General features: G+C 56.0%; 1 protein-coding gene across 9 annotated transcripts in view; it reads right to left on the minus strand.

Annotated features, from left to right (window-relative positions):
- Nucleotides 1–23,846, minus strand: part of SORBS3 (sorbin and SH3 domain containing 3) — a 27,272-nt gene continuing 3,426 nt past the window's right edge. Inside the window, exons 2-22 of one of the 9 annotated variants that reach the window (XM_082729286.1) lie at nt 23,292–23,446; nt 18,594–18,750; nt 18,224–18,296; nt 16,627–16,820; nt 15,556–15,619; nt 13,191–13,229; nt 12,643–12,736; nt 10,971–11,058; nt 10,634–10,720; nt 10,479–10,532; nt 9,594–9,680; nt 8,973–9,019; nt 8,427–8,566; nt 8,161–8,213; nt 7,988–8,034; nt 7,676–7,790; nt 6,148–6,273; nt 4,666–4,974; nt 3,908–4,011; nt 3,249–3,355; nt 1–837 (exon numbers count right to left, since the gene is read on the minus strand). In XM_082729286.1, coding sequence (XP_082585412.1) covers nt 776–837; nt 3,249–3,355; nt 3,908–4,011; nt 4,666–4,974; nt 6,148–6,273; nt 7,676–7,790; nt 7,988–8,034; nt 8,161–8,213; nt 8,427–8,566; nt 8,973–9,019; nt 9,594–9,680; nt 10,479–10,532; nt 10,634–10,720; nt 10,971–11,058; nt 12,643–12,736; nt 13,191–13,229; nt 15,556–15,619; nt 16,627–16,820; nt 18,224–18,296; nt 18,594–18,750; nt 23,292–23,398 — 2,154 coding nt within the window. In that variant the 5' untranslated portion in view covers nt 23,399–23,446 and the 3' untranslated portion in view covers nt 1–775. Of the gene's footprint in view, nt 838–3,248; nt 3,356–3,907; nt 4,012–4,665; nt 4,975–6,147; nt 6,274–7,675; nt 7,791–7,987; nt 8,035–8,160; nt 8,214–8,426; nt 8,567–8,972; nt 9,020–9,593; nt 9,681–10,478; nt 10,533–10,633; nt 10,721–10,970; nt 11,059–12,642; nt 12,737–13,190; nt 13,230–15,555; nt 15,620–16,626; nt 16,821–18,223; nt 18,342–18,593; nt 18,751–21,175; nt 21,713–23,291; nt 23,447–23,846 lie in introns of those variants that run through there. The other 8 variants (XM_082729284.1, XM_082729285.1, XM_082729287.1 and 5 more) reach the window with 8 other exon arrangements.

A 23,846-nucleotide genomic window follows, 5' to 3' on the forward strand; every position in this document is an offset into this window, starting at 1 on the left:
TCCCTGGTATCCAGATTTATTTTACATTCTCTTCCAGAGGGGACATGGGGGTTGGAGGAGCTGGGGAGGCAGGAGGGCAGTGCGCCTCAGTCTCCCGGGAGAACACCTGGAGGAGGCCAGTCCTGGGAGGCCCAGTCCTTCTGGGTATTACAGCAGCGCAATGACACACACAGCCCAGGAAGCCTTGGGGAAGAGGGGGCCTTTGAGCAAGACCTCCTGCCAGGCTTCGGGCACTGAGGAGGGGCTGTGTTCCTCTCCCACCTCACTCCCAAACCCAGCTGGAAGCAGGAAGGCAAAGGGGGCAGCGGGAAAGCTGGAGTGTAAGGGGGCGAATCCCCTCCAGGCAGAGGTGGCCTTTGGTCTCTGTTAGGTTAGGAAGCTGGTTCTTGGTAGAGGAACCCCATGGGGGTGAAGTTGGGAGCCAGTCCCTGTTAGAGGAAACGCCATAGCGGGGCGGGGAAGGGGGAGGGGGTCCAGGGTCTGGTCTCAATAAGGCCTGGAAACAGTCTCCACTTCAAAGCAGACCTCTATATTTGGGAAGTGGGGTAGGGGAGGAAATAAAAAGGCTGCTGGAGGAATGTTTGTGAGCTGTGGGTAGGATGCAGTCCAGGGGGCTTTGAGGGGGGCTCTGAAGAATGGCTGCTGGGGTTGTCTGCAGATGCCAGCAGCTCAGGTCTTGGGGAAGGAGGATGGAGGGGGGATCCTCTCTCCCTCCAATAAGTGCTACTGTTCCCCACCCCATTCTGGCTGAGCTCTGAGTTGCCACGGAAACCACTCACACTGGAGCTACATAATTTCCTGGGAATGTCCCAAATTTCTGGGTCCGTCGGGAGACACCTGAAAGAGAAAAAGAGAAAAGGTGTAAAATGCATTCCCCAGACTTCTTTAGTAAGAATGTTTGTGGGTGGGGAGGGCGTGGAGACCTTACCCTACTGGCAGTGCCCGGAACTGCAGGTGCAGTCCCTGCCCGGGAGGGAGGCTTCGTTTTACTCATTTGTGCCCCCTAGTGGGAAGACGGGCAAAGCTACACTTTCTAAATTGAAGGACTAGGAATTTGAGTCCTCTATAACTGGGCACACACCACTGAATTATCCCACCTTCCTCAGGAAAGCAAAGAAGCAGGAGGCTGAATCCAGAACTTAAATGTGGAGGAAACTCACTGATCTCACCTTCAATTTAGAGATGGGACAGGCAGGCAAGGTCTAAAGAGAGAGCCAAATGAAATCCCCAAATGCACTCTGTTGCTTAGGGGTAGAGGTGGGATTAAAATCTAGGCCTCTGGGGCTGCCTGGGTGGCTCAGTGGGTTAAGCCTCTGCCTTCAGCTCAGGTCATGATTTCGGGGTCCTGGGATCGAGTCCTGCATTGGGCTCTCTGCTAGGCGGGGAGCTGCTCCTTCCTCTCTCTCTCTACTTGTGATCTCTCTCTGTCAAATAAATAAAATCTTTAAAAAAAAAAAATCTAGGCCTCTGGTCTGCTACAACCCCAAAGAAACCCGTGTTCTGGGGTGGAGAAGGAGAGTGCTAGAAGATAGAGGAATGTAAAATCAAATTAAAGTCCTAAACCTTTCCTTCCTGGGAGGCTGGCATCCTGACTTCCTGATAAGCAGCCCATGCTCACCTGGCCCCCAGGCCTTCTCATACTGTTCCACTGCCTGGGATGCCTCACCTGTCCTTCAAGACCTAGCTCCCCCACTTCCTCCAGGAAGCCTTCCCTGACCTACACTGTCTGAAATGGTAACCACTAGCCACATGCAACTACTGAGCACTTGAAATATGCTAGTGTGGAGTGCCTGGGTGGCTCTGCTGGTTAAAGCATCTGCCTCAGGCTCCCTGCTCCTCGCAAAGTCTGCTTCTCCTTCTCCCTCTGCCTGCCGCTCCCCTTGATTGTGCTGTCAAATGATAAAATCTTAAAAAAAAAAAAAAAAAAAGAAAGAAAGAAAGAAATGCACTTGTGTGACTAAGACATTAAACTTTCTAAGCCTTTCCTCTAGAAGCACTTGTGGCTTTAATACCACAAAAGTGGTGCTTTTTCTTCTTTCTTTTTTAAAGATTTATTTATTTATTTATTTATTTGATAGAGAGAAAGAGACAGTGAGAGAGGGAACACAAGCAGGGGGAGTGGGAAAGGGAGAAGCAGGCTTCCCACTGAGCAGGGAGCTCAGTGCAGGGCTGGATCCTAGGACCCTGGGATCATTACCTGAGCCGAAGGCAGAGGCTTAAAGACTGAGCCACCCAGGGGCCCAAGTGCTTTTACTTCTTGTCTATATTTGCAAAACTTTATGAGTGGTAAAAAAAAAAAAAATGTCAAAGGCAAAGGTGTACAGAGTAAAACGAGAATGTGTTCCCCAGCCTCCCCTCCCAGAACCATTAACAAGTTAGTACTCCAGAATCACTACTGTGTCTGAAACTTGGTCAGCAATGAGGTGTTAGGATTCAGATGAGAAAGGATGGGTTGCTAGGTCAAGAGACGGCCGTTGGGGTCACCTCTGCCCAAGCAGCCTTGCCACCCTTTTAAGCTCTGCATTCTGCTGTGGGAGGGGGGGCTTCTGGCTGCTCACTACTCTTTGAGGAAAGCCCCTTCCTCTGAAGCCAAGGCCTATACTGCCCTGTCAGCTCTGAGGAAAAAGGCCATGTGAAGCCTGCTGGGTTGGTTACCTTGAACCAGGCCAAGGCCAATTTGAGGCTTCCTGCTTTAGTCCTTTGCCCTGAGGACTGGGGAGCCAGCTGCTAAGTGAGAGCAGGGGTGGGTGACACATGGGTGTGAGACTTGATCCTTTCCATCAGGAACACAGTGTCTCAGGAGACAGGCGCCCCCTCCTCAAACTGCTCCAAAGACAGATGTGTGGTGGGAAGGAGCAGGGGTGTGAGGGTCAGAACCTTGCTGCCCTGAGTCTGCAATGACTCCCTCAGGTACCTTGGCCTCATCTGTCAGACCACAAATCTTTGCTGAACCAGCACTGGCAGGCAGTAGCAGCCCACCCAAATCTCCCCAGCAACCCCCAAGATGCTCCCTTCTGACTTGTCCCCCAGGTCATCTTCCCTAGGATATCCGCCCCAGATACCCCCTCTGGTCTGTCCCCTAGCTATCCCACCCAGGGACTCAAACATGCCCCCTTCCACTCTGCCCCCAGCTATCCTGCCCGGGAAACCCACTTACCCACTCTGGTCTGTCCCCAGCTATTCTGCCCAGGGACTCACACATACCCCCTTCTAGTCTGCCTCGCAGCCCACCCACCAGGCCCACATACCCACAAACCAGCCATCGTCACACTGCTGCATGACATCCACCCGGTCCCCCTCCCGCAGCTCCAGCTCGTCCTCATTCTGGGGCCTGTACTGGTACACCGCCCGGTACCTGTGGGAGACAGCATCATGGCAACCACGGGGGCCTGGCCCCTCCTCAGAACAGGTCCAGAGAGTCTAACCCAAGTCTTGCTACATCCCATCAATTCATCCCATCAGCCACTGGCCCAGCTCCTAGAATGGTCTCTCTGTCTGGCTTCAGTGCTTTCTTCTCTGGGCCCGCTCCCTGTGCTCCGAGCCCTACGAGCCCTACCTACCTCTACCCCTCCTCCTTGGAGCTCCCCACCCCAACCGCCAGGTCTGTTCTACTAGTTTCCACACTTCACACATAAATGCGCTGACCTTGGGGCTGGAAACCCAGTGAGGAGACTGAGGTTGGGTGCAGAGAGGGGGAGGCCTGCTTTAAGCTCTAGGGCTGGCAGGGACAGGTCAGGACCATCACAGACAAGGGGCCCCCCCCAGCAAATCACCCATAAGTACCAGAGGGAAGAGTTTACCAACTCCATCTTTGGGGGTAGAGAAGGGGCAGGAAGGGTCATTGCACTCAGTACCGCCTGCCAAGCAACACTCCACCCCTGACCAAGCATCCCCAGATGGTACTCACGGGGTCCAGTGTATTTGAGTGCTGTTGGGGGGCATCCCCCCCACGTCCAGGGGATGGCTGGAGCCTCCAGGATGAGACAGAGCTGACCCGGGGGTGCTGAGACCCTGGGGGTCCACAGGAGAAAATGGAGGCACATAAAAGCATGAGGGAGGAGAGTGCCACGGGCCCACCCACCTTCCCTGCGGCAGCACTTCTCATCCTGTCCCCATCTTATCCTCCCAACCCCCAAGACACAGAGCCTCTGTTCGATCATTTCACCTCACAGGCTCTTGGAAGCTGAGGCCCAGGGAGGGTAGGGGGCTGATTCTAAAGGCCAACACAGGGAGGGGATGGGAGGTGTCCATGCACTGGCTGTGCCCACTGACAGCGGTTTGCTGCATGGACGGATGATGCAGGAGCAAAGGCACGTGTTTACGGGCTACCTCAGTGTGGACACCAATGCAGTCTTTCACCCCTCGGCTACTGCAAACTTTTAGGTTAAGCCTGCCCAAGTACCCTCTCCAGAAGGAACTACTACCCCATTCCACAGCTGAGAAAACCCAATCCAGAGAGGGTAAGTCATGTGTCCAAGGTCACACAGCAGGCGAATGGCAGACTTCTGACTCCCACATGACCACGTCCCAGCTCTGCCCAGCTCTCCCACTGCTCTGTCCCAGGGCAGACCAGGAGGGATTCCAAAGTACAAACCCACCAAAGGAAAAGAGGATATAGCGTGGGTGGCGGGGGTCAGCTCTCCTGTACGAGGCAGGTCACCCTACCTGGTTCTGGGCTCTGGGCTCCTGGCTGGGGAAGGAGAAGCCGGTGCGGCGGGGGGAAGTCCGGCTCCCCCAGTCGGTGGGATCCACAGGGTTGTGCGGCGTTACGGGGGAGCCAGAGTGACGAGCCAGACGAGCAGCCGTCAGGCGGGGAGAGGCAGGGAGCTGGGGGCCGTCGTCACAGATGCGGAGCCGGGGCTCGCGGTGCACCTGCACGTAGCTGGCGGGGAAGATGCCCTGGCGCCCAGTGCCAGCGATGCGGCCCTCGTACCAGTTCTCATTCACCTTGCGGATCAGGCTGATGCGCTCCCCCTGGGGGTGTAGGAGGGCATGAGCATCTGCACGGCCCTCCTGGGGCCAGGTCCCCCAGGAAACCCAGGGGAGGGGGCGCGGCTTGTCTCCTGTAGATCTAGCTAGCGCCTTGCATGGGGTGAGCCTGCTCGGAGCAGGTGAGCAGGACTGAGGCAGGGGTAGAGTCAGGAGCCAAGCCCAGGCTGTCCGCCCGAGCCCAGAGGTCTGGGCTCTTCTCACAACATGCCGCACTGGGTGCAGATCGGGCCTGCCCGACACCTACCCCTGGGACTTCACAGCATCCTCTCCCCAGTGTTCTGGTGGCTATTTAACAAAACGGGCTTGGCCAGTCCCAGGCTGTGCAGCCTTGGACCAGTTACTTTGCCTCTCTGAGCCTAGTTTCCTCACATGTTTAGTGGGGATAACAATCTGTTGCCGTGAAGAGCAAAGGAGATCCGTGGCAGACTCATAAAAGCACCGGACAGGCGTGAGCCACCACTGCCATGACAGGGTCCTGTCCCTGCCTCCTCGCAGGGCATCAAAACACGAACTCCTGGAGGGAGGCTTGGCCACCCTCCAGCCCGCATGCTCACTGACACAGGATGAGGCAGCCCTCTCCTGCCTTCCCACCTCTCTCCACCCAGCCACCTCCTTCCCCCTCTCCCAGTGGGGCCAGCTCTTCCGGAGGACATTCACAAGGGGCGTGCATGGCCTCTGCCCCAAAAGTCAACCAAAGGGAGACCAGTACCCTGTTTTCTAGGACAACATGTCTCAAATTTACCTTGACTACAATCTATAGTAAAAAATATGTCCGAATAACAACTTCGTATACAGACACACACGTGTGCAAGGGTATATACATAACTGCTTAAAAGTTTGATCAACTACCCTTTTTACACACAAGACATTCTAACATTTCCATTCTGTTCTTCTAAAAATGCTGACTGTGATCCTCACAGCCTATAAACCTGCAACCAAGAAAACAAAGAAAACAAACAAACAAAAACACACACACAACTACTCTATAAGTTTCCAACTTTTTTTTTTTAAAAATGGGCTAAAGGAAGGAAAACCTACCCAAAGAGATGAGGAAAAATTTTAAACACTGGGCAAAGATGGGTACACTTGACTCTCCACATATTTACCTATGCCTTCACCGGCCCCCCACAACCCCCACTTCCTGCGGGGCCACACCTTGCGGAAGGACAGCTCCACCTCCAGATCCCCCTTGAAATTGTACTGGGCCACAGCTTCTCCATACTCCAGCACCTGGTAGCTTGGGGGCTTGATGGGCTTTGGGATCTCATCTGCAGGTAGCACCTACAGAAAGAAAGGTCACGAGGAAGACTCAGCCTGGGTATCAACCGGGCACAGACCTGGGGCTCCTGGGAGGGTAAGATAACAAACAGAAGATGGATGGGCGCAATCTGTCTCTCCCCAAGGCCAGCAAAGACATGGACACCAGACATAAGTTTGAGGGTGGTTGGGGTGAGACCAGCCAAGGGGTGGTGAGTCTCAGAAGGCTACTGGAGGAGGAATTTCCCCAGAGGTGTGGAGTAGGCCATGTCAGAGCAAAGATGGAAACTTAAGCTAAGAGCTTAAACTGGAACCCAGAAATAAATGAGGAGTTCCAAAAAGCAGCGCACGCCTGGTAACCTAATCTGAAAGTAGGGATCTAACATTTTACCACTGCTGAGAACCAACTGTCCCTCCTTCCCCTCCCCATTCTACCCCACCCAGTACCCAGAATTCCCATGTTCTCTTTGCTTCACCCTACTCATAAAAAAAATCAAGAAGCTAGTAAACTATTTCATACTAAGATGTAAATTACTAATACCATGGAATGCTGTTCTCTACTTTGTGGAATTTCAGAATCAGAGAGACTGTTCTGAAGGTAGCGGAGGCCTACTGATGGTTATCAAATAGAGAGCCTGAATTAAACAACAACTCAATCCATGGGTCAAAGAGGAAGTCACAAAGAAAATAAGAAAAGAGTTTGGGTGGAATGAAAAAAATATATGTATCAAAATCTGTGGGTGTAGGTAAAGCAGTGCTTAGAAGGAAATTTATATCATTAAATGCTGATATATTTTTAAGTAAACTCTACCCCTAATGCAAGGCTCGAACTCACAACCCCAAGATCAAGAGTTGCATGTTCTACCGACTGAGCCAGCCATACACTTCTGGATCTTGTACTTAACCACTTATCTCTGAACCTAGCAAGCACATCTGCAACATGGGGATGACCAATCACTTCTCAGGTTAGGAACAAGGGAGGCAATGCACACGAAGGAATGATGAATGTCTGCGTGGATTGGTAAGCTGTCACACACTTCCTGCTCTTGCCACTTGCCCTCAGGATCCTTCCCAAAGACAGCGTGAGAGAGATGGATGCTGATGTTGAAAGTCTGGGCTGGTGGCCGCTAGGGCAGGAGCAGACTCATGTGGTTCTCCATGGGCTGGGCTCTACCTTTGGTGCTCATTTAAGAAACATGTCCTGAGGGCAGACAAAGCACTGGGCCCCAGCGGTGCCAGGGCCAAGGGCATGAATGAGGCTGACTTGGCACCTGCCCCCTGGAGTTCACAGTTTTACCTATTACGAAGTCGGGAAGATGTAGGGGAGCAATCAGCTCCACAGAGGGGCTGTGCAGGGATATGCATGCTAAGTCTCTGCAAACCCACGCACCCTCCCAGCTGGGCTCCCATTTGTTCTTCTGCTTACCTCCACGTAATTAGCAGGGAAGATGCCCAGCCGGCCATGGTGCTCCCCCTCCAGCCAGTTCTTGTCCACCTCCTTGTGGATGTAGACAATATCACCCTTCTTCAGGGTCAGCTCCCTGCAGGCCAGAGCAAGGACATCCACAAGGTGAGATCCTCCCAGTCCTCCTCCCCTTCAGACCCTATCTAGTGCACCCAGAGTCTCCTTCACATACACACACCCTGGGGGGGGGGGTGCACCACAGCCCTGTCCTCCCACTCCTCCCATAGGGTACACAGAGGTTTGGGGGAGCGAGTTGGAGAGAAGGGCACTTACTTAGGGGATTGTGCCTGGAAGTCAAACTTGAGTCTGGCAGCCTTCCTCTGGGCAGGGGGAGAGGACAGGGGAAGTCACCTTAGTCAAGGAGGTGGCAGGTCTAGAACAGCCATCACGAGAACCACCCCAGGTCCACCATGCACCCTGACCCTAGTGCTCCCACCCCTCCTTACCTTCTTCTCTTCCTTCCTGGCTGGGCTGCCCCCTCTTTCAGAGGCACTAGGGTCTGTGAAAAAGCACTACCTCAGCTTGGGAAGGCCATGTCTGGGGGAGTGGTGTTGGGATGGGGTTCTGCTCCCTCTACCCCAGGACAGGGCCAGTATTAGTAGGGAGCTCTGGGACTGTCCTCCCCCCACCCCACCCCCACGGGGCACCAGCGTATGTTGTACGATGGGTGGCGGGCCTCTGGATGAGAAAAAGAGCAGGTTCTGGTCCTTACCTCGGGCGGAGGAAGGGTAGACAAAGTCCCTACGACCTAGGAAGGGGCTTGCTCCATCCGCCATCCTGTGGGGGCTCAGGGGCCGAGAGGAACCCAGGTAAAGTGCATTCGGGGAACTGGAGCTCCAGGCGGGGGCCGGGCTGCGCGGGGACACGGTGCGTGAGCCACCTGTCTGGGGCCTCACACCCTTCGCCACTCACCCCTGCAGCCCGAATATCTCCTCTTGTGTCCCGCCGCCTCCTCCCAAGGCGTCTCCCGCGTCCCGGGCTCTCAACAGGATGTCCTACTGCCCCAGCAGTCCCGGCCGGGAAAGGGTGCGGCCCCGGGCTGCGCGCGGCGGGAGGGCGCGTGGGAAGCGCGAGGCTCCCCCGGCCTTGTTCCGCCGGCCGCCGCGGCCACCTAGTCCTCGGACGGGGACAGTTTCCCTCCGCGGCCGCTCGCCGGCCTCCAGGTCCCTCCTCCCGCGCCCTTCGCGGGGCTCGCCCCCTCCTCGCGCGGCCGCCGCCGCCCCGCGCCACGTCCCCCTCGGCCGGCCTGGGCACTCACCGCGCGGAGGGCCGCGGCTCCCGGGACCGTCGGGGCACTTGGGAGCTCTGTGCGGGGAGACAGGGCGCGGTCAGGGCCGGGGACGCCGGGTCCCCGCGGCAGCCGAGGCCGCCGCCTCCGGAAAAGTTTGCGGCTCGGAAGGGCGGGAGGGGTGGGGAGGGGCGGGAGGCACGCGGGGTCCTAGAGTCGTCCGCGCAGGCGGGCGGGCCGGGAACCCGGGAGGAGCCGAGGAACTTGCGGGGGTGGGGGGGTAGGGAAAGAATCGTGGCGTGGCGGAAGAGGGGAGGCCGGCCCAGGAAACGGGGCCGGGTAGGGGTTGGGGTCCCTGCGGACTGAGGTCCGGGATGGGGGGGAGGGGCGGGGCGGGGGCGGGGAGCCCCCGGCACCCGGACGTCAGGCTGACGTGGAATGGGCCTGGAAGGGTTCTTAGGGGTCACTTGGAAAAGTCAACGCCCTGCATTTTATAAAGGAGACAGCAGTCAGGGATGAAGTCTGTTCAAGATCGCGCCGAGTGAGGCTGGAACGATACCTCGGCTCTGCCTGCCCCTCCCACCCACGCTCCCGCTGCACCGGGGTCTCCGGGTCCCAGGGTCACCCAGGAGGGGACTGGGAGGCCCGTACCTTGGGAGACGGTTGCCGGGTCTCAATTGCCCGCAGGTCCTTGTCCAGCTCCGCGCTCAGCTTGGCCAGTTCTCTCTCCAGCAAGACCTGGGGGCGGATTATGCGCAGAGACTTGGGCAGTCAGGGCGGTGGGGGTGGAGGGGGCTAGCTGGAGGGCACAGTGGGGGAGCACTGACCGAAGGTCAGATGTGAGAAACTTAGTGGGCAGCAGGATAAAGCAAAGCACACTGTGCTTGGGTAAAGGGCAGGTTCAGGGCACAGGGCCAGGACAGGCTCCCTGCCTGTGGGCCTGCCCAGAGCTGTGTCTCAAGGTGTCAGGATGGCCCTTCCACAGCTTCTCACTGTCCCTCTCATCGGACCAGTCTCTCCCGTCTCGGTGTCCGATAGTGTCAGTCTCTGTGTCTGATAGTGCCTTTTGTCCTGTTACTTCCCTGTTCAAGAGCCTATAAAGCTCCTTATTTCCTCTCTCATCAAGTCTTCTGTGGCTTTCCACAGCCTGAGCTCCACTTGCTTTCCTTCCCACTGTCCCTCCAGCCTTTGTCTCTGCACTCCCCCTACACTGACCCCGCTCTCTGCCTGGCCAGGCCCTTCAGCTCGATCTCCGAGAATACTTTCTGACAAATCCACACTGACCACTCCCTTCTCTGCTCCTGCTCTGGTCAACAGACATGTATTCAACACATATTTGAGTGCCTACTCTATGCCTGGCACTGTCCCAGGTGCTGGGGATACAGAGGTAAACTGTATGGGACTGGGCAGGGTCAGAGCTTTGGGTCTCTGGCCTTTGCCCATGGTCACTGGGGCCAACACCACCCAGAAGTCTCCCTCATTTGTTCCCCAGCATAGCTGTCTCCCTCCCCTTCCAACCTATCCAGCAGCACTCACCTCAATGCGCTGGGGGGGCTTCTCAACAGGGTCATCCACTAGCGGTTTCTTGGGCTAAGGGTGGGAAGGATGAATCAGAGCGGGGGTGAACTCACTTTCCAAAATGCACTAGCTAAGGAGTATGTCCATTCTCAGAGGGCCAGCAGGACACTCACCTTCTGTCCAGTCTCTAGTTCTTGCAGAAACTGGTTCCAAGAATCTTCCGTCCAGACATTGTCTGCTCTTTCTTGGCATCTGAGCACCTGCACAGAAGTAGGTGGGCATCAGTCTGAACAGAGGTGTACTGGGACACTGTCCAGGCCCCCAAAAAAAGGCTTGTAGGCCACTGCCTCACCCCTCTGCCTGCCAGTGCCTTCCTAAGGATTTTGGGCTCTCGGGGCTGCCCAGAGCAGGCCCCAAACTGAACGGGCAGTATCTGTGCTCTTCAGCAGAGGGGCCTGGCCAAAGAGCACAGTGCCGGGGGCAGTGAGGGGAGGATGCTGGGTGGGCTACCTGATTTGGTGTCTGGTGTAGGGAGGCTGCTCCAGGATTAGAGTTGAAAGTGCTTCTAGGAAACTCTTCGGAGGGGTCCCAGCTTCTTCTAAAGAAAGGGGAGGACATCTCTTCAATTTCCTTTTAGGGAGACTAAGGCACAAGTGAGAAGACAGCCCTGCACATGCTCCCACAGCCCCCTGCCCCCTGCTCTCAGCTCCAGCCTGTGAAAGCAGTGTTACACATTGGAAAGTTACGGGCTCAAAGGTCAAATGCCAGCTCTGCCACTTAGCTGTGACCTTTTGGCGAGTTACTGAGCTCTCAGAGCCTCAGACTGGCATGTGTGTGTCACGAAGGGATCCCACCTCTGTGAGGGTGTAGTGAAGCTGTGAGGAAACATGTGCCTGCCACCCAGGAGAAGGCCTAACACACTCATCCACTCCCTGAGTGGCCAGAATTCCCTTCCTGCCGACCTTAGTGAAATAATCTATGTGTGGCCCCACGGCTGTGGCTATGTATGTGTCTGCAGCTTGTGAAGCTGCTCTTCCTAGCTGTCACAGCCCCGTGGGCTTGTACACGTGCCCAAGGGTGTGGGTGGGACTACAGCCTAGTCCCAGGAGAACCCTGGGCAGGCCAGAGGGCCTGCAGCCCTGACTCCCGGGCCCTGGGCAAGCTATTTCTGCTCCCTGCGCCTCTGCTCCCTGGGGGTGCAGCATTCAGTGATGTCATCTGTGAAACCACTCCAGCCACTAAGGCTCCACACTGTCACATTTGCTTTCGTCCCCCTCCAGGGCTCCTTTCTTGGCTGGCTTATGTATTCCAGACAATGTTTGGGTCTGAATGTTTCCACCACTGTACCAAGCTTATCAAAGGATGGAATGTCTGACTGGAGAGTCAGGATTTATTGGTTGTAACGATGACTCTATTCTTTATTTTAGGAATAATAATATTAGTAATACCACTGATAATGAGAATAGAATACATCATTCCTTTTTTTTTTTTTTAAGATTTTATTTATTGGACACAGAGAGAGAAAGATCACAAGTAGGCAGAGAGGCAGGCAGAGACAGAGGGGGAAGTAGGCTCCCCGCTGAGCAGAGAGCCAGACTCAGGGCTTGATCGCAGGCCCCTGAGATCATGACCCGAGCCGAAGGCACAGGCTCAACCCACTGAGCCACCCAGGTGCCCGTAGAATACATCATTCGTAATTTAGGGAGGCTCTAGTCATAACTGAGCCTGTATATTAATAATATTTGTGGAGGGGCACCTGGGTGGCTCAGTGGGTTAAGGGTCGGCCTTCAGCTCATGTCATGACCCTGGAGTCCTGGGATCAAGCCCCATGTTGCTCCTTGCTCAATGGGGAGTCTGCTACTCCCTCTCCCTCTGCTTCTCTTGCCACTCATGCTCTCACGTTCTCTGTGTCTCTCTCTTTTAAATAAATAAAATCTTTAAAAAAGAATAACACATGTGAATACTTGCTATGTGCCTAAACCCTCACAACCACTTTGTGGTCCCCACTCAGCAGATGGCTGGCACTGGTTAAGTTCCCCAAAGTAGGGACCCTTAGAAGGAGGAGAGCGGTGAGATGGGTTGGGGAGAGGCTGTACCGGCTGTGACCACCAGGGAGCGCAGTCCCAGCCAGGAAGCCAGTGCCCCTCTGCAGCCCTGGGACCCTTTTCCCAGGATGGCTCACCCACTCAGAGAAGAGGCCTGGCCTGGCCTGGCAGCTGGTCTTTGCTGGGGCCCTGGATGCCTTGAGTCTGTAGAGGCAGCACAGGAGGAAGCCACTGAAGGTGGGAGAAGACAGGCCAGAGGAGGTGAGAGTTGGGTTTAGGGGTACCTGGGTGAACACTGAAGATTCCGACACCCACTCCCACACGTGCTTGTGGGTGTCTTGTGGGAACAGGGTTGGGGGTACTCTGGACCACTATATGGGGGCCTTGCACCAACAGCCTTACACTCTTCACCATATCTTCACAACTGTGGGGCAAGTAGTGTCCCCATTTTACAGATGAAGAGACAGAAGCCCAGAGAAATCACAGCCAGGGTGGAGACACTCACTGGACAGTGAAGCTGAGGCTCTTCATTGCCACCTGCCAGGAAATGGGGAGCTCCCCAGAAATGGGCTACATGAAATTCTCAAGTTGAACTAAGCCAACGGGGGAGCCTCAAAGCCAGGCATGGTTTATAAGACGGGGAAACGCAGGCACTGAGCTGGGGCAGGCCACCGGCACCTCTCACCTTTGGGTGATTCCTCAAAGGTCCAGTCCAGCTGCAGGTCTGCGGGAGCAGAAAGGACCAGATCAGGGGTGGGGCAGCAAGCGAGGATGGCGAGCCCCGCGAAGCTGCCTCGGCTGCTCCCAGCAGTCCTCCTGCCTAGGGCAGGGGCTAAGGGGCTGAGTCAGGGCCTGAAGAATGTCCCGAGGGAGGGAAGGAATTAGGAGGGCAGTTCTCTGGAGGGTTTGAAATGCCTCTGGCAGACTCAGGGCCTGAATGAGCCAACCCAGGCAGTGGACTTGCCCAAACCCTCCGGCTCCTCCCTCCTCGCATTCCCACACACACCCTTTCCCTGACCTTTGTAAACCTGCCCTCACCAAGACAGGTTGGGGAAAATTCCACTTCCTCTTCTCCCTCTTTGCCCAAACCCACTCCTCATGGCGCTCATGACTTTCTGGGGCCTCCTAGGAAAAGCGACTGACCCGCCAGCCGACTTGGTCCCCTTGGCGTGCAGACGTGCCACAAGAGCACTTGCCATAAAGGCAGACCAGAACGCCTCTCTCCAGATCCCACACCTCCAGCTCCTGGACCGCTTTGTCTTCCTTTGCCGCAAACAGCCGTAACTAATTCGCTGTCTCTGATTCCCCTTCTCTTTAAGCAGATTTCCAGCCCCACCAGGATTGCCCCAACTGCCCTCAAGAAAGACCCCAGTGACCTCCATGTTACCAAACCAAAATACTTGACCCATCAGCAATGTCTGTCACAGGGACGACACTTGAAATTCCTTTTTCACTGGGCTTCAGGAAGACAACTCTGGTTTTCCTCTCCGCTGTACCCACTTAGTCGGCTTGCTGACCCCGCTCGTCTCTCAAACCTCTACACACCCTAGGGCCTCAGGGTTCAGTGCTTGGGCCTCTGTCTGTCTCCCCAGGTGATCTTATCTAGTCTTCTGGCTTAAAAAAAAACCAAAAAACAAAAAACAAAAAACCCATCTATGGCAGAATTTGCATGAGAATTAGTTGGGGACCTTTCAATCAAAATCTTTTAGGGTGGGGACGCCTGGGTGGCTCAGTTGGTTAAGCAGCTGCCTTCGGCTCAGGTCATGATCCCAGCGTCCTGGGATCAAGTCCCACATCAGGCTCCGTGCTCGGCGGGGAGCCTGCTTCTCCCTCTGCCTCTGCCTGCCATTCTGTCTGCCTGTGCTCGCTCTCTCCCCTCTCTCTCTCTGATAAATAAATAAAATCTTTAAAAAAAAATCTTTTGGGGTGAATCCCCCCATTTCCACCTGCAGCTTAAGCCTCAGCCCTGAACCACAGACTTGCATATTAACTGCCTACTTGACATCACCAACTAGATGATGGATCTCATCAAAAACCTCCATCTTCTCTGAGTTTGGAAGCAACATCTGTCGACTGGCTCCTTCTAAGTCGTCCTTGACGTCTTTTACTCTCGCCACGTTCAATCTACCAGCAAAACCTCATGACGGTCTCTAGAACCCCACCAGGCCTGCTGCTGCTGCCCTGGTCTGAGACACTGCTGGCCTCTAGCCTGGATGAAAGCCGGGCCCCCTACGTGGTCCGCTCTGTTCTTCACTGCCTTGTCCCCCCCGAGCTGGCAGCCAGAGTGAGCCATCAGAGCATGACACTCCTCTATTCACAACTGTCCCTTGACTCCTCAGCTCTTGCAGAGTAAAAGCCAAAGCTTTGATCAGGGCCCCAGAGGCCCTCTATGACCAGATCTCATCACTGTGACTCCATCTCCCATCAGTGCCCCCTTCACTCCAGTCCAGCCTCTCCTTGCTGCTCCAGGACCAGCCAGGTCTGCTTCGGCCTCTGGGTGTCTGCTGCTCCCCCTGCGGCCAGGCTCCTCTCTTGGCTCCTTCCCTCCCTGGGCTCCGCTCTCGCTCTCGCTCTCGGCTGAAATGCCGCCTACCAGGGCCTTCCCTCACTGCACTGGGCACTGACTTTTTCTTTTTCTCACTTACCCTTACCACCAGCTGCCATATTAATTACATATCTGCTTATTCTCCCTCTGTCTTAAGCTTCACTGGGGCAGGGACATTCTTTTTTATTCCCTCTTTCATTTTCAGCACCTAGAATAGTGCTCGGCACACAGGAAGTGCTCCGTAGACGTCTGGTCAGGGGCTGATTGAACAAATGAGGGACTGCATGACTTCCCAGGACTCTCAGAGGAGACCAGGGACAGTGTGTGGTCATTGTCCTCCCAAGGACAGAAAGGAGTTTGGAGGCTCCTCCTCTTCGGCCTGTATGAGGCACGACCCACCACACAGCCTGGGGTACACAGAAGTTCCCTTTTCTGCCGGTCCGTCCCACAGCCCCAGGCGCTGGAGCCCACTCGGCAGAGAGAGGGCCCTAGAAGGATGTCTCACCTGGCATTTTCCGGTGAATCTGCTGGAACATTCTCCGGTACCAGTCTCTGGGGCTATCAACACTCTGGGATCAGAAAAGACAAAATCAGGCCACCCTCTTAATAGGAAGCCACAGAAGTTTTTCCTTCCTGAGTCCCTTCTCTGGCCACCCTTGAAGTGGGCAGGCTGTCGTGAAAAATCGAATAAAGGAACTTTATACAGCACATTACATATGAATAAGGTGTAGAGAAGGATCTCCCCAGTGATGGTCCATGCCGAGGCTCTGAGATTTGGGGTGGTTTCTCGTTTTTTTTTTTTTTTTCTCTTTGCTTTCCTATACCTCTGATCTTTCTACAACAAACATGTATTTCTTCTTCTTTTTTTTTTTTTAAGATTTTATTTATTTATTTGAGAGAGAGAGCATGAGAAAGCATGAGAAGCAGACACCCCATGGACTTGGGATCCTGACGCGAGACTCGATTCCAGGACTCTGGGATCCTGACCTGAATTGAAGGCAGCAGCCCAACCCACTGAGCCACCCAGGTGCCCACAAATATGTATTTCTATGTAATGAAAAATAAATGCGATAATATAGGGTTAGAATGGCATTTCACAGCTCCTGCCCCACTGAGACCGAAACAGCCAACTTCAGTTTCAGATGCATGAACTGAAGGCAGGTGGCTGGCTTGAGATAGGGAGTGGAAGAAGGGCAGGGTGCTCAGAGCCCGGGCCCTGGATCCTTCCATGCCGGCCACAGTGTGAGGGCGACTCACTCAGGACTCTGCCAGCTCTCTCCACCCAGCCATTCACTCAGTGGCTGTGCCAGGTCCTGGGGCTAGGAACAGAGGGGGTCCTTGCCCCACAGAGCATTCTAGATCTTCCCTCCCCCCCCACAAACCACTTGTGCAACTCAGACCACAAGAGCACCTGTATTTTTGTGGCTGATGACCACCCCCAAGCCTCTCGTGGAGGAACCACGGGGTTCCGAAATGGTTTGGTGCACTCTTGGTGGCTCCCACTTTAATTCACAGAAGTGGAGCTCAGCATGGATCCCCGAGCCCCCTCAGCAGCAGCCCCCAGCTCAGGACTCACAGATCGGGGGGCGATAGGCATGCCGCTCTCGTCCACCGGCCCGATTCCCTCATACTTGACCCAGCGCTTGTCCCGACGCTTGCTGTCCTTGGTCCACGTGGCTGACCAGTTCTGGGGATGCTGGGAGGCAGGGGTCTTCTGGCTCCCCGAGGGCCGGCTCCCAGGGCTGGGCCAGGTCTGATACCAAGCAGGATCTGTGGGGGAAATAGTAACAGAGCATTAGCACCAGGCAGGGGCCCCCACCTGGACTTGCTTGTCTCTTAGCCCTTCAGAACATTGATCCTGTGGGTTCAAAAGTTTCAACATCTCCTTGTTTGACTTGCTGAGACAGACTTTACAGCCTTCTCCATCCCCTGCAGGACCACGGGCCTTTGGTTATTTTTTAGTTAAAGTGAATGAAAATGGATTTTGTCTTGAGAAATCTGTGCCCGTGTCTGCCTTATCCTTTCGGAGGGCTGTCCTTAAAGCCTTTGGAATGAGGGCTGGGAATCCTTACTTAGAGAAAATGCTGGGGACCATCCTGGCTGGGAAGGCAGCAGGGTGTGGCAGAAATGGCACTGGGCTTGAAATGGGAACAAAGAATTCAGATGCCAGCTCTGCCACCGGCTGGTTTTGTGACCTGTGGCAAAGCAAGAAACCACTTGGTGACTCTGTTTGTACTTCTGTAACATGAGGGTAATCATGGCAAACATCCAGAGAGAGCTAGTGTGTGTGACCGTGCCCAGCACAGTGCCTGACACATAGTCACAAAGCTCTTGGACAGACACTCATTCACCAGACATGGCAACTGAGTCCTCAGCTTCCTCAGAACCCTTAGCCCCCAAGTCATAAGGGCATCAAGGCTGGAAGGACCAGGGTTTGAGTCTCAGCTCAGACTCTGTGACTGAGCATCTCTGAAACTCAGGTTCCTCACTGGGAAGAGGTTACTAATGGTATCTTACCTTTCCAGGACATCAAGGGATTAAATGACAGAAGGCTTAGTGTGTCTTTTCAGTGTCCCACATGTTCTAAGCATTCCACAATTATTTGTTAAATGAATAAATTACTTGACACAGTGCCTGCCTCAGTGGGAAGCTTAATAAAGGATCTCTCCCTCCTCAGGAAAAGGGCCCACGGGGGTAGACCTTCACCCAGGAGGTCCTGGGATCTTCTCGACCCCATGGCTCAGGCCAGGATGACTTGTAGGAGCCCAGGGGCTGATGAGCTCCCAGAGCTGCCTCTCCCATCTTCTGCTTGGCTGCTGAGTACACACTTGTGGGGTTTGGCCCCCTGTCCCCTGCCTCCCAAGGCTGTGTCCCCTGCACAATTACTTCCCCTGGCAGGGTGGGGGGTTTGGGGTGGGGGTACTAAGGGGCGTGCGGTGGGGGTGGGAAGGGAGGGATGCGTCAGCCTGCTCTCTCCCTCAGTGGATTTCACACTCACGGGCCATCAGTGCTCACACAGAGAAGGGCAGCCAGATGAGCTCAGAGGCCCAGGACTTTGAGAGCCCTCCATGCTCCTCCCCACAGGAGGAGTGCCAGAGGGCAGGGCCCGGGAGCCTCTGATCCCCCACCCCCGACACAAGGCTCCTGGAGCAGGTATTTCTGAGCAGACCCACCTGGGTGCCGGGAAACATCTCTCCTCTGGGGGACGTGCCCATTGCACACGGTCCTGGGCGCAGGGTCATGAAACTGGAAATTAAGGGTGTTGGAACCACCATTCCGGATCACAGGCACCTGTGGGGAGGGGCCGGGAGCAGCAGCTCAGGCCCGAAGGTTCCGCAGAAGGGTGGGAAGCACAGACACAGTTTACCCCATAGTGAGGACTGGAGGGCCAGCCTGACCCCCTTGCACATAGCCAACAAGGCTCTCTAGAGCGATCTGCGGCCCTTTCCCTCCATCCCGTTAATCCTCCTGCTCCCCCACATGTCCTAGGAGGTCCCATCAACTCTGGGTCCACAGGAACCCTCTCCTCACTGTCTCACTCACCCGTGCCCCCCGGGAGGAGGACCCTCCGTGGGCCCGGAGATTGCTGGGGATGAAGTCGTCCAGGCTGAGCCCAGCGGGGAGGTTGCAGGGTGGGGCCTGCATGCTTGGGTCAAGGTTGGAGGGCTCCGGGTGTGCCAGCTGCTCCTCTGTGTGTCCTCTGTGGGGAAGGAAGGAGGAAGGGAAAGCCCTGCTGGGCTCAAGGCCGCCTGTGCCCTCTGGGCTCAACCTTGGGGTTGGGGGAGAAGGGGACAGCTGTGGGAGGGGGTCGGGCCAGCTGAGTGGGAGCTCAAGGACCCAGGAAACAGGCCTCTGTGGGCACTGGCCTGCAGGCTGCCCGTGCCGGCTCCCAGAGGCACAATGGGCTGCTTGTTAGGCCCTGGGCAGGAGCTCGGGGTGGGAGTGGGGGAGGGGGAAGCCAGGCTAGGAAGAGGGAGGCTGGCCAGGAGTGGGCCTGCTGGACAAAGACTTGGGCACACGGGCCTGCTGGCCAGCCCCTCTGGGGCTCTCACTGCACAGCGCGGTCTGCTCCCCCAGAGGGAAGGCAGAGGGAACTGGGGCAGCTGGCAGAGGAGGGCCTGGGCACTCAGGACTTTGTTTCAGTTCCCTGACTCCTCCAGTCCCTCTGTGAGCATCTGCTTGCCAGCAGGCACAAGGGGTTGCTTGGGCTGCGGGAGAGGCCCCAAAACAACAGCAAGGCGACCTGCCTACTGCCCAGCGGGGCCAAGGTTATGGGAGGGGGAGTGTGGCGGGGGCATTTCCAGGCAGCAGAAACTACTCCTTCTGAGCACAGAGGAGAGCCAGCTCCCTTCCTCGGCCTTCTTCCGGGGGACTAAAGCCTCAGAGGGCTCAGGGTGCCAGTGGGGGGTGGGATGGAAGGCAAAGCAGTGGACAGGAGCCAAGCTGGACTTGCTCATGGAGACGTGGTGCTGCTGAGTGCCCTCCCCCGGCCACTTTCTTTTATACCTCCTCCAGGCTGGTTTTGTTTTGTTTTGTTTTTGGGTAATCCCTACACCTAACATGGGACTTAAACTCACAACCTCAAGATCAAGAGTTGCACACTGTACCAGCTGAGCCAGCCAGGTGCTCCTATTTTCCAGAGGGTTTTTTGGATAGAGGGTCTTCCTGGCAGCACCACGCCTGCCTGCCCAGCCTGGCTCTGCGGTCCCATGCAAGTTATTCCAGGCACCCGGGAAATGGAGGAGGCCAGGCTGTCCAACAGGGCTTGTCTGAGGCTGGGCCTCCCCACCCGTGCAGCTGGACTGGACCAGAGCTGAGCCAACCTCCCCTGCTGGGGCCGGACCCATTCTGGCATTGTGTTCAGAGCTAGGCTTGTGTGTGCCTGAGGGGTGTGGGGGCTCACAGGAAAGGCCCAGGGGGCCTGGTGAGGTGCTGTGTCTGTGTGCAGTGGAAATGGGAGTGCAGCACTCTGAATGGGACTTGTGGGAAGTACCACGGGGCTTGGAGTTCTGATAGGGGGCTGGGATCGCTCCTGTACCCAGTTCCTCCTCAGGCCTTGGGGGCTGGAGGGTGTGAACAAGGCTGGTGGCAGTCTCTGTCTCTGTTCAGACTGGGGATCTCTTCTGACATCTGAAAGACCTACTGGGGACATAGCTTTTCCATGCGGTTCCCTGGCTGTGGGGGAAGTGAGAGCTGAAGCTGGAGGAGGGGCAGCTCCCCAGCTGGATCCAATTAGGACTGGGACCAAAAGCAAAACATGCAGACACACCCCAGTTCCCCCGCTGTTCTCCCTCCTTTGAGGGGTAAATTGAGGCAGGGGACAGCAGAAGATCCAGAGGCCTGGGACTGCCTGGCTCCTAGCAGCAACCCCTCCCTTCCCAGCTGACTGCTCCAAGCCAAGTTTCGAGGTCAGCATCAGCAGTCCCAGCCATCAGCTGACCCCAGCCGCCTTCCCTCTCCTCCCATCTTCCCACCCTTTCCTGCTCAGTGAAAACTGTCCTCTAGTAGTCTCGGGAGGACAGGGTGTCCCCCCATACCATCCAACTTTTCAGGGGCTACTGATCCTTGGTGACCCCTCCCCAACATAGATGCCTGTGGCAGGCACACTCCAGACATAGACAAGGGTGCCTGGGGTAGAGTGGGCTGACTTCTTCTCTCAGTGGCTGCGCCAGGAGAAACTAAAAGCCACTTCTCACAGAGAGATGGGGGCATGGAGGCATTGGTCCTGCATCTGGCAGAGGACAGACAGGTGCCAGGAAGTCTCCGGGGTCGTCCCAGAATTCTGGCAGTCCTTCACCCAAAGGGCTGGAAGATGTGAAGTCGCTCTGCTGTTTGTAGTTGGCAGACTCCTTTCCACCTCCAAGTATGGCCCTGACCTTGGGGGCTTGGCCCTAGGAGACTTCCCCGGTATTTTCCAGTTACAAGACCACGTGGACAAAGCCACGTTTTCTCGAATTCCGCCTTTTCCAGATCGAGAGGGGACTTCTTCATCTCTTTCCAACCCAGAGCTGGGGATGAGGACCTCAGGGGGAGGGGCACTTTGTCTTCCCTGAGGGTTGGGCACGGGTCCCTCCCCGCCCGCGGCCCCCGCCTCCTCTCCGCCCCCTCCCCTTCCCGGCACCTACCTTCCCCAGCAAGCAGGTGGCCCCGACTGAGGACGCCGGGGAGGGCAGGAGCATCTCTGCCCAGGTCCCGCCTGGTGCAGCCGCGGCGGGCTCTCGAGAAGGGAGGGCAGGGAGAAGTCCGGGCTGTGCCGCTCACCCTCGTGACCGGGTCAGGACGGGCTCCGCGAGGCAGAGAGCCCGAGGAGGAAGAGTGGGATGGACCAGGCCGAGGGCACGCGCAGGGAGGGAGGACCGCGAGAGGCGCGCGGGCGGGCAGCGCAGTTTGTCTCCTTCCAATCTGCGCTGTGGGCCGCGCGGACAGGGTGGAGGGGCCGGCGACTCCCTCTCCAGCCTGCGGGGCGGGGGCTCGGGCCAGCCGGCTGGGGAGTGCGAGTGCCCTCCGTCGGGGCGCGCCGCGGGGACGAAGTGGCCCCCTGCCTAGGGGGCCGGGCCGACCGCGGGCGGCGCCGGGAGGGGCCGCCGAGGGTCCCCGGGGAGCCCGCTCTGGTTTCCCAGCTGCCTTCCCCGGCCCCCACCGCAGGGCTGGCGTCCGGGCTGGGGGTGTGTGTGTGTGTGTTTAGGGGGGGTGGGGTGGCGAGCGCCACTCAGAGTTTCCAGTGACATTTCCAGCGCGTGGGAAGGGAGCCCTGCACGGCGGAGCCAGGACAGAGGGCAGGAATGATTAAAGATCCCGGGTCAAGCCAGCAACTGATACTGCGCTGGCAGCCTCGGAGACAGGACCGAGATGCAGACAGGCTGGGGCCGAGATAAGCGCCCCCCCCCCCCCAACAAGTGGAGTGGCTTAGCGGACCGAGTTAAGGCCCCGCCGCCTCCTTCCCCACTTGGGGAGATTTTGTGCTTTTGTAAGCGCGCGTCCGGGCGTGTGCAAAGAAACACATGCACATAGATGCGCGTACACCCCCAAATGGGTGGACGCTCACACACGTGCTCACACCGCCGAGGGCGGCCTGGGGAGGAAATCGGCCTTAGGGAGCGGCCCCCTGGGCGTGCCGCGCCCCTGAAGAGGATGAGGGCGGGGTCCCTTTGGCGGGGATGGGGTTACCAGGGTCTTGGTGTTCTCATACACCGTAGTTGTTTTGATCTTGCTGCTTTTCCGCTGTTCCCGCTGCTCTGACACCAGTCCCAAGAGCCTGCGCCCATTGGCTCCCAAGCCCTCTGGCCATACCGTCTTTTCTTTCTCCAAGCCTCTGTGCCCGCACGGAGCATGTTACAGAATATGGAAGTGCTTAATGAATGTTTACTGGTCATGGAAAAACCGGAGTACTTCTTAGCCCTTGGTTTGGTTCTGGCACCCAAGACCCAAACCAACCAAACTGGGCAATTTCACATCCATTGGGGGAGTGATCAGTGATAAATTATAAAAATATGAAAACATTTATTGCATGACTACTGGGAATAAAACTGGTGTCAGGAGACCACCATGCACTTTAGGGTGTTTTCCAACCACATCATTCAACTCAACAGTGGAGAAGGCAGGGACTGGAGAAAATATGAAAAAAAAAAAATTTAATTCCACCAGTATTGATGCTATTAGCTTTATCTTTTCTCAGTTCAGTTAAAAGAGCTCTCCCAGTGCAGTGAACCAGCTTGAAACAGTATCACATGTGAAAGAGGAAGGAGGCACGTTTAGGTTGTGCAGAAGCTTGAGAGAGACAGGCATGCTGGCCAGCGTCCAGTGTCTGCGGGGATGCCATGTGGAAACAGACCCGCTGCACTAGTAGAAGTGGGACCCTTGGGTGCATACTTGGAAGAAGATCCAAGGTTTCCAAGGAAGAACTTCTAGAAGGATTACAGGGGTTCCAAGCCTACCGATCATGGGCATCTTTCTAAAAGTAATGACTGCACTGAACAGGTTCTTGAATGAGGTCACCTTTAAGGCCCCTTCTAAGAGTCTATGATTCTCCAGGAAAGCTAAAGGATGGGATGGAATGGGTAGCCCCCGGCCACAGAAGACATCTGCAGAAAGGAGGGTAGGCATTCTGGGACTTCTTGAAGATGGGCAGCCATGCATTGTCCTACCCCTAAAGCTAGGTACTTACCTACCCACCCTAGGCACCATCCTCCTCCCTCCTCCCTCAGGGATTAAAATGTGCCCATTTCCCTGTTTTTTCCCCACCTGTCAGAATCCTTGCGACTAAGAAGGGCCACATCTCTTTCATGTTCTTCCTTGCTCTCCAAAGATGGTGAAGCTGAAGATCTTCCAATTCCAGGAATCCTGGCCATACCCTCTCTCACGGGCAGCGAGCGTCTCTTATTCTCTAGGGCTCTGACCTGGACTCCAAGATAAATATTTAATGTAGAGGGTGCAGCTGAGCTGACAAAGGTCCTCACTTCCTGTTCTCACAAAGGGAGGTAGCAGCCAGGGACAAGGAGCTGGGGACTGGCTATCAGTTTCATCTCTATGGGAATAGGGAGCCCAGTAAACAGCTCTGTAGGTGGTGGTGGGTAGGCCCCACTGGAGACCTGAACCTTTCTCCTGAGGGGCTCTATACTTAATGTTCCCTGGTGGCCACTGGGCCTCATAGCAAAGAGGATGAGAGATTGGTAGGAGCATAGAGCATAAGGAATCTTGACTAGTCGATTCCTCTCTTTCTGCACATATTTGGGGAGAAGAATCCCTCCTCTGAAAAGTGGGAGATTAAAGGAGGAAGGAGGAAGTAGCAAAGTCCAA

This window comes from Mustela nivalis (genome assembly GCF_964662115.1).
Source record: "Mustela nivalis genome assembly, chromosome: 4".
Lineage (NCBI taxonomy): Eukaryota > Metazoa > Chordata > Mammalia > Carnivora > Mustelidae > Mustela > Mustela nivalis.